Below are 12,866 nucleotides of genomic sequence, written 5' to 3' on the forward strand. Positions count from 1 at the left end.
AGCCAAGAGCACCCTCCACCCCCAACTAATTGAAGTTTAGGTGTCACCGTGGGATGTTTAACTTTTGGGGCGGGGAAGGGGAGTCTTAACAGACATCGTGTGTACCTGTGCTCAGTCACTTCAGACTCTGTGCAACCCTATGGACTGTAGCCCTACAGGCTCCTCTGTCCATGGGCCTTCTTCAGGCAAGAATACTGGGGTGGGTTGCCATATCCTCCTCCAGGGAATCTTCCCGACCCAGGGATGCAACCCTAGTCTCTTGTCTCCTGCATTGGCAGGTGGGTTCTTTACCACTAGCACCACCTAGGAAGCGGGCATTAAACACATTTAATTCAGAGCCAGGTTCTAGTCTCGAGCCTCGAGGGCCAGGAGTTGTGTAAAAACTTGCCCTTGGCCGAGACTCGTCATCTGAAGCGCTTTGAGCTATGACATGTCCACAGCCTTTCAGGACGCATCTCTGGCCTAGGACTGCCCAGTATGGCAACGGCCAGGTCCGACTGACGCTGTCCAGGCGTCGCCCCAGGGGAAAGGTTGCTGCGCGGTCGCTAGGGACGGGAGGAGTCTGGTAGTGATTGATGGGGAAGGGGCGAATGAATAAAAGTACTTGTCTTGGGACAGCAAGGATCCCGAGCAAACTGCGGAGGCCACACTGTCAGGCATTCCCTCGGCGTTTCGTCAGAGCCAGACCCTCCCGCTGCAGAAGGGAGGCGCGCTCTGCTCCCGGGCAGCCGGGAACTCAGCCGCGCGCCGGGGGAAGGAGGTCCCTGCCTGGTGCGTCCGGACCAAGAGGTAACCGTTCTGCTTGGTGTTTAATTCAAATCTGTGATTGAACCTTATCCTGGGGCTTCAGTTTGGATTACTTCTTAGGTTTGTTTTTGTTTGTTTGTTTGTTTTTTAACCTGTAGCTACAGCAGATTAAAATGGGATTGGAGTGAAGGAGAGGGCTTGAGTGTCTGAAGTCACTCGGAGGGGATAGAAACTTCCGAGTTAATCCAGATAGAGACTCTTCCAATTAGACCAAGTGGAGATGTCCGGGAGATTTTCCGAGTCAGCCGGCTCAGTCCTGGGGTGTGTGTATGGGGGGTGGGGGCGGTGCCGAAGGAGCCGGGAAGGAAGGGGTCTGAAAGTCCAGACATGCGGCATCCGGGGTTGCTGTGGAGTCGAATGCAGAGACTGGCGATGCCCTTGATCTCTAACCTGCCTTGATTTGCCCCGTCCCCGCGCGCCCTTGGCCAGAACGAATACTGCTCCCTCTGCGCACACCAGGAGCTCAAAGCTTTGCTTTGGACACCCGTCCTATCCTCCCCGTCACACCCCTTCCAGGATACCCCGCCCCACTGCGAGTCATTTACCCCTCAGGGGACGCAGGGGAGGAAAAACCAGCGAAAGCTGGCTCTGGAGGGACGGTCTAGGGGCGCAGGCGAGTCCCACGCGCCAGAGTTCCCCACTCCCGCGCCAGCTCGACTTATTAATACTTTTGCGCACTGAGAGTGCGGGCGCTGCTGCGCTTCAGGATAGCAGCTTGCAGGGGCGTGGCTGGGGACGCTGACCCGGGTGTCCTGTCTTCCTTCCCTTGCTGGTCTCTAGACTCGGAAAGCGGAGGAGCGGCCACCCGACTCCCTCTGGAGCAGGCAGCAGCATGCAGCCGCTGCCCAGCTTGTGCGGACGCGCCCTGGTGGCGCTGATCCTTGCCTGCGGCGTGGCGGGGGTCCAAGGCAGAAGAGAGGGAATTCCCGCCAGCCGGGGCCACTCAGCCACTTCTGGGGACCGGAGAGATGATGGAGACCCCGACTGAGACCCCTGTCCGGGGAGGTCCAACGCCAGCGACCCGCGATCGTCCGCAACACCGCAGATTCCTAGAGGGGGAAGGATGGCGGGAATCCCACCGCGCACCCCACCCCCGTGCGATGGACCCATAGAGATCAAGGAGACTTTCAAGTACATCAACACGGTGGTGTCCTGCCTAGTGTTCGTGCTGGGCATCATCGGAAACTCCACGCTACTGAGAATCATTTACAAGAACAAGTGCATGCGAAACGGTCCAAATATCTTGATAGCCAGCCTGGCTCTCGGAGACCTGCTGCACATTATCATTGATATCCCCATCAATACCTACAAGGTAAGGGGTGCCTGCTAGGATCGCGATGGGAGGGCGCACCCTTAGGCCCGGGAAGATGGGAAAGTCTTTGCAGGGAGGTTCCTCAAGAAGAGCCATCCCCCTCAACTCCTCCACCTCCACTCTCCGGCCCCACAACCCCGCTTCCCCCCGTACTTTCAATAATCATTGGAACCGAACACCCTTCTGGTTTCAGTAGCCCCCTGCTAAGCCTAGAAAAAGCATAGCCCCTAGCTACTGCTGCTGCTAAGTCGCTTCAGTCGTGCCCGACTCTGTGCGACCCCACAGACGGGAGCCCACCAGGCTCCACCACCCCTGGGATTCTCCAGGCAAGAACACTGGAGTGGGTTGCCATTTCCTTCTCCAATGCATGAAAGTGAAAAGTGAAAGTGAAGTCGCTCAGTCGTGTCCGACTCTTAGTGATCCCATGGACTGCAGCCTACCAGGCTCCTCTGTCCATGGGATTTTCCAGGCAAGAGTAGTGGAGTGGGTTGCCATTGCCTTAGACCAGCAGCCTAAATATAACTTGGGAACTTGTTAGAAATGTATTTTAACAAGCCCTCCAGGTAGTTTGAAAGGTACTGGTCTTGAAGGACCTTGTCCCTAAATTCAACTCACAAAGGTATATTCTCTCTGCTCAGAGTTTGATGGACCATGGACTGGCAGATTGTTATCACCTGAAAGCTTGTTAGAGCTCCAGGTCCACCCCAGATTTATTAAATCAGAACCTGCATCTTACAATACCTATGTGATTCATATGCATACTAACCTTGGGAAGCGAATAGGTTTTTAGAAAACAAATGGCCTAAGAGAAAGATTCCCAGACAGGTGAGTGGGAAAACATATTCATCTGCTGTGCATGACTGTGTCGTATCTGGTCTTTACTGAATGCCTATGATGGGCCAAGCACCGGGATAAATGTGTTACTTTTCCTTCCTCCTTCTAACAACCTATGAGTAGATATGACTCCATTTTATCAATCATAGGATGCTCAAGGCTCTCACAAGAAGTAAGTGATGGAGCTGAGGAAAATCAGGCCCAATCTGTCAGGTTCCAAAGTGCGAACTGCACCGCATCAATTACTTTGCAGACAAGACCAAGAACACTTAACTGCAGTCTGTCACAATTTCAGTAGCTAACATCATTGTGTGATTACCACTGGCATCAGAGGAAATGGGCATGAAGAGCTAGGGCAGGGCACAAACCCCCATATGATTTGACTCCCGCTTGCTTTGAAACTCTGAACACATCCCAACATCTCTGGACCTCAGTGTCCTCAACTCTACAATAAGCTGCTGAGTGAGTGAAGTCGCTAAGTCGTGTCCGACTCTTTGCGACCCCATGGACTGTAGCCTACAAGGTTCCTCAGTCCATGGAATTTTTCAGGCAAGAGTACTGGAGTGGGTTGCCATTTCCTTCTCCAGGGGATCTTCCCCACCCAGGGATCGAACCCAAGTCTCCCGCATTGCAGGCAGACGCTTTACCATCTGATCCACCAGGGAACCCACCAACTGGAATTTTGTGGCGTTGAGAAAACAGCCTAAGGGAAAGAGATGGAATATTAAAAAGGACTATGCAAATATGTAAAACTCTACATCCCCATCATAATCAGCAATAGAAAGTCACCCATAAACACAGAACCCAAAAGTGTTAGGAACTCAGAATGTACTTTGGGGATTTGCCTAAAGCTAGCTTTGGGCTCAGTACAAGATTGGGGGAGAAGGGGGATGGCAGGTAGGGTTAGGAAAAGGTTGTGGGGAATTCTTAGAGTTTTGTGACAGGAGAAGTTACCAGATAGGATGCTTTTAGGTTGTCTTTTATGAATTTCTGGAAATCCTAATCCAAAAAATCAGACATTAAGGAATTCTAGAGATTTGTAAGATTTACAGATAGTATTTAGATTAGGAGCCAGGTTCTAGAAAGAAACACTCCCAGAAATGAGGGAGAAATAGATGAAATCCTAATTTCCTGCATGACTACCAGTTCTGATGAACTCTGAGGATTTCCTGGGAGAAGCACGGGCTGAAATGTGTCCCTTATATGCAGTCCCATCTCCATTAGAACCAAAACTAACCCATTTTAGGAGTCCTACAGACCAAGTCTTACTGTTCTAATGTGGCAGAGGCATTCCTCAAACCTGACTTAAGAAACTTTAGAGTACAAGGTGTTGTGAAAACCTTTAAAATAAGTGATTTACTGTTGTTCATTCGCTAAATTGTGTCCAACTCTTTGCCACCCCATGGACTGCAGCACACCAGGCTCCCCTGTCCTTTACCGTCTCCTGGAGTTTGTTCAAACTCATGTCCATTGAGTCAGTGATGCTCTCCAACTATCTCATCCTCTGTCACCTCCTTCTCCTCCTGCCCTCAATCTTTCCCAGCATTATAAGATCCTTCTGAAAAGGGAGATTGCATCTAGTTTTGTGAAAGATCTGTTAAGGAAGGTGCCAGGAAATCCCATGTGGTGAGCCCACTTAGATATCCTCCTAACTCCTAGGTCAGCTGGCAGGTGAAATCCTGTAGGGAAGGTAGGTTTGAGGGCACCAGATGTAAATCAGCTCTTCCAGGACCATCTTACTTTCTCTGCCTGGCCAAATTATTACATTCAATAAGCCAGAGACAAGCCTGTTCCCAAAGGGGCACACAGGTTTTCCCTCCCTTTCAAACTCTTTTATGATTTCCCTAGGAAGTTACATTCTTTTCCCTGAAACCATTAAGTCTGTTCAACCTATGTTTCTGTTTCTGAGTCATTACAAATCTGGCCCTGTAGTTATCCTTATTAGCTATGAACTAATCCATCACCTAGAATTAGGTCCTCTTGCTAGGTTTGCCATCACTGAATCCTACATAGTGGTCTTTGGTTTATGTTTATAATATGCATAAATATGTGTCACTTGAGACATGATATAGTAATAATGGTTACCATTATTATGCATGGTATACTTGGTTTTGTTCATTTCAATCACTACAAGAAAGCCTATGGAAGGAGTATTGTTATCACCCCTGTTTGATGGGGAAATTGCATTTTCAAGAGATGAAGAAGTAACTTGATGATGTCACACCACTAGAAAGTGATGAAACTTGGGTTTGAACCCAGGCCTCTGGCCCTAGAACCCCCCACCCTGCACAGATTGAGCTGCTCACAGCATGACCTCCTCCAACCTGGAATATTGTTAGGACCTCACTGGAGTATAATGGTGCAATTATGTGATGCACTACCTCACAGTAGGCTTCTTGGGAAGCATTTTCAGTTTTAATTTTGTCATCTGAAGATTTCTATCTCCTGAAATTCCCCTCAGATGATCTATAATGTATAACATTGATAATATCACTGTTTGTTATTCTAAAGTCTTTATTTACAAAAACATCTAATCCAGGACTAGTTAAAAGCCACTTATTTCTTTAAATAAGTGTGTCACTATATTAAAAAGTTTAAAAAATGCATTTAGAATTTCACAGTAGTTAAGTATTATACTTCACACAAAGGAACTTAAGTGAATTATGAGTATCATTTAAATTTAGCCTAAAGTGGGGTACTCTGGTGATTTCTAATTTTGTTTTTGTGGGATGTTACTAGTCTCTTGAAAACCCACTTAATTATCTAAGTTATATGCTATATAAATTAATATATAAATAGATAATTTATGTATGAAAGAAAAAGTATTAGTCACTTGTCCAACTCTTTTGACCTCATGCCCACCAGTATGGAATTCTCCAGACAAGAATACTGGAGTAGGTAGCCCCTTTCCTTCTCCAGGGGATCTTTCCAACCTAGGGATCCAACCTGAGTCTCTCATGTTGCAGGTTGATTCTATACCATCTGCTGCTGCTGCTGCTAAGTCGCTTCAGTTGTGTCTGACTCTGTGTGACCCCCATTGATGGCAGCCCATCAGGCTTCCCCATCCCTGGGATTCTCCAGGCAAGAACACTGGAGTGGGTTGCAATTTCCTTCTCCAATGCATGAAAGTGAAAAATGAAAGGGAAGTCACTCAGTCGTGTCCGACTCTTCGCGACCCCATGGACTGCAGCCCATTAGGCTCCTCCATCCATGGGATTTTCCAGGCAAGAGTACTGAAGTGGGGTGCCATTATCTGAGCATTATAATTAATACATAATATAATATACATTCACAATTTCTGAAGGTTCATAGAATACTGCAAGTCATCTATTGGTTTACCCAGGGTATCGAAACTTCAACGTGAATCTGTAACTTAATCTGGAGTTCAGTAATTCTAGAGTTCAATAAAGTTGACAAACCACAAAATGTCACAGATTTGGCTGAAAGCCGTGCTCCTTGATGCAGCTGTAGAAATGGGATGGGACTTTTCAGGGAGGGGCTGCTATGAGCGCTGACAAACCTCAGGGCATGTGTCTCTTCTGCCTCAACTCCTTCAAGGAACTGTTCTCTGGAAACTTCTAGACAGAGTCAGTCCTCTCACCAGGGCTCCTATGTCAGGGAGGAAATTCTGATTGACAGATGTTGTGGGAGACTCAGCATACTGAAGCTTAAAAGGGGCTTCAGATAGGCACGTAAGCATGCTGGAAATAAAAGCTGTGTCTCCTTCTCAGCAGCACACACTAGGGCTGTCATTGTATTACATAAGAGCATCTAGATGAAAATGAAATGCAAACATCCAAAGAGGACCTTTAAAAATATATAAGTGTATGTGTATATGGGCTTCCCCAGTGGCTCAGCAGTAAAGAATCCTCCTGCCAATGCAGGAGACACAGGAGACGTGGGTTTGATCCCTGAATCAGTTGGAAGAAGGCATGGCAACCCACTCCAGTAATCTTGCTGGGAAAATCCCATGGACAGAGGAGCCTGCCAGGTTACCATCCCTGGGGTTGCAAAGAGTAGGACAGGGCTGAAGCGACTGAGCACACACACATGCACATATATGGTTATACATATTCATATGTAAATACATTAAATGTTATAAGAATGTATAGATAAGTAGATAGGTGAATATCATTGGTCACAGTTCCTGGTAAAACTAACCAAGTAATAAATGTTACTAGAATGTGTGAGAGAGTGCGTGTGAATAAGAATGGAAATTGTCTTGTTTTTCAGCTTTTGCCATTATAAACTTGACTACAAATAACTTTTTTGTATGGCTTTGTACGCATGTGTGACTATAGTTGAAGGATAAATTTCTAGAATTAGAATTATTGAATCAAAGGATATGTGCCTTTGTAATTTTGATAGACATTGCTATACTGACCCCCAAAGTTATTGTTGTACTCCTAGTTTGAATCATGAGTTTGTGTAAGATGTTACAAAGCTATACAAAGATGTTATTTGTAGTCATGCTTATAATGGCAAAAGCTAAAATAAAAAAAAACAGTTTCCATTCTTATTCACACATACACTCATACACATTCTAATAACATTTATTACTTGGTTACATTGTACCAGGTACTGTAACCAGTGATATTCACCTCTCTACTTATCTACATATTTTTATAACATTTAATATATTCACATATTAATATATATACATATATACTTACATATTTTTAAACATCCTTTCTGGATGCTTGCATTTCATTTTTCATCTGGATGTTCTTATGCAATACAGTGACAACCCCAGTGTGTGTTGCTGAGAAGGAGAAATAAGCTTTTATTTCCAGCATTTCACATGATTATCTGAAACCTTTTTAGAGCTTCAGTTTGCTGAGTCTCCCACAACATCTGTTTATCAGTATTTCCTCCCTGACTCAGGAGCTCTGGTGAGAGCCCTGGTCAGAAGCCACCTTTATATGGGCTTCCCTGGTGGCTCAGATCCCCTGGAGAAGGGAAAGGCTACTCACTCCAGTATTCTGGCCTGGAGAATTCCCATGGACTGTATAGTCCATGGGGTCACAAAGAGTCGGACGTGACTGAGCAACTTTCACTTTCATATATATATGAAAAGTTAAAAGTGAAACTGCTAGCTGCTTAGACAAGTACAATTCTTTGCAACCCTATGGACTGCAGCCGGCCAGTCTCCTCTGTCCATGGGATTTTCCAGGCAAGAATACTGGAGTGAGTTGCCATTCCCTTCTCCAGGGGATCTTCCCAACCCAGGGATCGAACCCAGGTCTCCCACATTGCAGGCAGATTCTTTACCAGCTGAGCCACAAGGGAAGCCCTCATATATATATATAGATAGATATGTTCACACATATACATACATATATACACACATATATATGTATCAATATCTATCTCTAAAATAGAACGTGAATCACTATGCCAGTATTTATATGGGCTATGTATGCACTGACCCACAGACTAGTGTTTTAAGTATCTCATGGGAGGGTGAATCTCTCCTTATTCACAAACTACTTATTGTGTCCTTCTTGTAAGACTAAAATGAATGAAATAATCTAGATGTTCTATAGAATCCTGGAGTAGCACCAATGTCAAAGTTGCATAGGAAGAGCTGAGTGTACTTATAGATGCTGTGAAGTTTTATGTGTTGTTAGTGATTGATTGATTAGTTGGTTTGCTTGGTTTGGATTAGCAGTGATATTTTTTAAAGCCTTGAATTGAAAATTTCTTCAACTTCTCTTAACATCTCAAGAAGTTAAAAATGCTTGAGCAAATATTGAACTTTTAAATTGTAACAAATTCATTCTCTTTGTGCTGTATTTACATGGATAACTGAGTTGATATATATAGTTAACATAAATATAGTAAATAATAGAAATATAGTTTCCTCTATATATAAGCAAATAGCATTTAGTATCGTCCCAGTGGCCCTACTGGTAAAAAGCCTAAAGGTATGAGACGCAGTTTCAGTCCCCAGGTCGGGAAGATCCCTAGAGAAGGAAATGGCAAACTGCTCCAGTATTCTTACCTGGGAAATTCCATGGACTTTTTTTTTCCTAGTGGGCTACAGTCCATGGAGTTGCAAAGAGTCAGGCACAACAGAGCTCACACACACACACACAAATTGCATTTGAAAACAAATTTCCTTAAAAACTGATGACAGATATCTACATGGACATTATTTTGATAAGGATCCAAGTATAATCTTGTGGCGGTGGAGAGCTTTCTAAAAATTAAGCTGGTGGCCTGTTTCGAGTGCCTCTAGATGGTTTTATTGTTAAGACTTTGGAGGCCACTGTTGGAGGCAAAGAAGCTGCCTTCCTAGGTCTGAGAGGCAAAAACTACTGATCTTTAACATTTAACCACTTCAGGTGAATACATGTAACATTAAAATGCTGGTATGTCAAAATGGGAATTGCTTCACTGAACCCTCAAATGAGTTTTGAGTGAAATGACCTTGTAGTGACTGTCAGATAGTCAGGCTTTCCTGCTTGGGACACAATCAAAGCTATATTTCAATCAAAAGCACCTTTCTCACTTTTCAATCTTAGACTACTTCTAGCACTTAACAAGTCTGTGTATGATTAACTAGTTTCGTAGTTAGAAGTAGAAGTGAACAGAACACCATCAAATTTTAACTTTTGAAGTTATACTTATCTGATTAATAAATGGAAGTTTATGTGTATAGAGCAACACAAGAAGTAAAGGTATCATGGAGGTGGTGGTTGTCATTGTTTAGTTGCTGAGTCCTGTCTGACTCTTTTGCAACCCCCAGGACTGTAGGCCGCCAGGCTTCTCATTCCAGGAGATTTCCCAAGCAAGAATACTGGAGTGGGGTGCCATTTCCTTCTCCAGGGGATCTTCCCAACTCAGGGATTGAACCAGTGTGTCTTGCATTGGCAGGTGGATTCTTTACTGCTGATCCACCGGGGAAGCCCCTGCCATTGAGTAGGCGAGTCTAATTTTGCCCAAGATATCAATACTGTTGATATGTCCAGTTAAGTAACTGTGATATTTTAGTGACATTTTAGTAATATCTGGAGATATGTTAGGGTTCACCAGCAGCTTAGCGGTAAAGAATCTGCCTGCTAATGCAGGAGATACAAGTTTGATCCCTGGATCAGGAAGATCTTCTGGAGGTAGAAATGGCAACCCATGCTAGTATTCTTGCCTGGAAAATTCCATGTACAGAGGAGCCTGGCAGGCTATAGTCCATGAGATTGCAAAGAGTCAGACACAACTGAGCACAGAGATATGTTAGTAGAAGAAGCATTTTGTACCCAGAACAGAACCTAGATACTTCTGAGATTCCTTTATTTAAATTAAAAAAAAAAAATTTAAGGACCACCAATTAATCATATTTGAAGCAGTAACATTTTAAAAGTATTAATAAAGAGTAAGACTATTTGTTTTGAATAACCTTGAGTCAATTAATAAATATAACTAACACTCCAACACCCTGTAACAGTCAACCGCAGACAAATGCTTGTTGACAGACGTTCTACTCATATTTTTGTAACTGTCCAAATGAAAAAGAAGAGATTTTTGTTCTTTTTTCTATATATATGAGGCTATTGGCCATTGCAGAATAAGAGGTCAATGCTGCCGCTGCTAAGTCTCTTCAGTCATGTCTGACTCTGTGTGACCCCATAGACAGCAACCCATCAGGCTCCACCATCCCTGGGATTCTCCAGGCAAGAACACTGGAGCGGGTTGCCATTTCCTTCTCCAATGTATGAAAGTGAAAAGTGAATAGCAGATGTCAAATAACCCAGAAACGCAACACTTCCTAGTTCTGATTCATTGGTTCACATTTTGCCCATGGATGCCTGTGACAAAGTGATTGGCAAACCCTTGGCCATGGACAATGGAAGGTTTCCCAGGGTTAACTCTATGATTCTTCTTGTGTTTGCCTTTGATCTGTCACTCGGTCACTCCATAAATCTAAGGCTCTTAAAATGTCAGGGCAATGTCTCTTTCAACATGGTAATGTTTATCTATCAAAGACTTTACATTTTTTTCTTTGCTTATTTTAAATGAATCGTTCAAGACTGAAGGTATTTCCATAGTTGTACAAGAGGATGATACAGCCAAGACCATGTTGTTTCGAAGCCAGGGAGCCAGGGTCTTCATTCTCTAAAGAAAACCAAATAAGGTTTTCACTGTGTAGCTAATATGCAATGATTGATGATCTTTAGAGAAACATGCCTAATGCTAATAAGTGACTAAGTGCTTTCAAGGATGTTGACAGATAGAGCCTGAGCTGAAATGCGATTCTAGATATAATTTATGATGTGAAGCATTTTCTTTGAGGACTTTGCAAAGTTAAGAAGAGGTTGGTTATGTCTAGGAGATAGCTGAGCATGGTATATGGATGTACCTTAGCCAGCAAATTCTCTAATTTTAGACTTTTTTTTTTCTTTCCAATGCTTTTATTTTAGAGATTTACTATTTGTCTTTCCTAAAAGATCCTCTGGTGAAATTGGTAAAGAAATAAGAAAACGGCCAAAATGGGGTGGTAGAAGAAAGAGAGAATGAGGATTGTTCTTGAGTCAGAAATTATTAGCAGGGACTTACTTCCCTGGGGGTCCAGTGGTTAAGACTTTGTCTTCTAGTGCAGAGGGTATGGGTTCGAGCCCTGGTCAGAGAGCTAAGATTTCACATTCCTCGCAGCCAAAAAACCAAAGCATAAAACAGAAGCAATGTTGTAACAAATTCAATAAAGACTTTAAAAATGGTCCACATCAAAAAAAAAGAAAAAGAAATATGTCAGCAAAGTTGACTGAGGCATTTTGTCCCCAAGATTCCTTTCCAGACATACTCGTGCCTTCTCACCCTTGTGTTTCTACTTCTCTCCTCCTTAGCTTCATTTTACTTTTCAGAAAGGAGTAACCCAATTCTCTGGGTGTTAGGTTCTATATGTCGCCTTCCCCCTCATGCAATGTTTTAATTTATATTAAAGAGCTTTTGACTTCCATAGTAATCAAATGTTTTCTAAGCACAGATTATTCTGTAAACCATTCTCTGGATAGAATTAGGTTTAAGTAAGACATGAAATGACTTAAGATTCGTTGAATTTATTAAGTTTGAGAGTCACTTTCTGAGCCATGAGATCATCAGGTTATAATTCTTTTGTTTCTTCAGGTGTCACAGTTATCTTAGAAGATTCAGCTCAGAGAAGTGAATCTGACCATAAAGCTAGACTTGTGAATAGCATTTCTTAATGCTCTTAGTTGAATCTTTTCAACATATGTGACATGTCAATGAAAGCTTTTAAGCACAAATTGAGGATAAGTTTTCAGGTTCAGATCATAGAAGAGTAGCCATCCAGTTATTTACTGGCCTGTTACAGATGTGGAAATAAATTTCATTGTAACCTGAGAAGGGATATATATTTAAAGTGAACTTAATTTACTCCTAAGACATATTTATTTTTTATCTTTTTATTCTGTCTCTTTGCTGCTCTTAGAGCTTTTGTTTCAGGAAACTTAACTCATTTTAATGGAGTCATTCATCTATTTCAGCCAGTCCTAGGAATCTTTTCAGAGCAGTGGAAAGCCCTTTCTTTGCTGGAGTGCACACGACAGATTCCTGGGACAGGGTCTCTGTCTAACACACCTCCAGGGGGTGCTGTTCATACTGTAGTCTATTTAAATGGCACCTTTGGCCTATTCTTTAAGTGATTAACTGCATTTTAATGGATGTAAGATGGAACTTGTAATTGATATTTGTCCCCAGGGCACAAGTACCATGTAAGTCAAGAAAATATTTTCTGTGCACTTTACCAGCAGCTTTAATTCTCACTGTATTTTTTAATTAAATTTATTTATTTTTAATTGAAGGATAGTCGCTTTACAATATTGTGTTGGTGCCCACCAAACATTAACATGAATCAGCCATAGGTATACCTATGTGCCCTCCCTCTTGAACCTTCCTC

The 12,866-nt window shown here is 43.2% G+C and overlaps 1 protein-coding gene across 1 annotated transcript in view; it reads left to right on the forward strand.

The window, feature by feature from the left end:
* Window positions 1-466: 466 nt before the first annotated feature.
* The window catches only part of EDNRB (endothelin receptor type B), a 31,569-nt gene continuing 19,169 nt past the window's right edge, over window positions 467-12,866 (forward strand). The window contains 4 exon segments of the mRNA XM_010855126.1: window positions 467-789; window positions 1,588-1,714; window positions 1,716-1,800; window positions 1,803-2,119. Coding sequence (XP_010853428.1) covers window positions 1,640-1,714; window positions 1,716-1,800; window positions 1,803-2,119 — 477 coding nt within the window. The 5' untranslated portion in view covers window positions 467-789; window positions 1,588-1,639.

This window comes from Bison bison, unplaced genomic scaffold (genome assembly GCF_000754665.1).
Source record: "Bison bison bison isolate TAMUID 2011002044 unplaced genomic scaffold, Bison_UMD1.0 scf7180017864354, whole genome shotgun sequence".
NCBI lineage: Eukaryota > Metazoa > Chordata > Mammalia > Artiodactyla > Bovidae > Bison > Bison bison.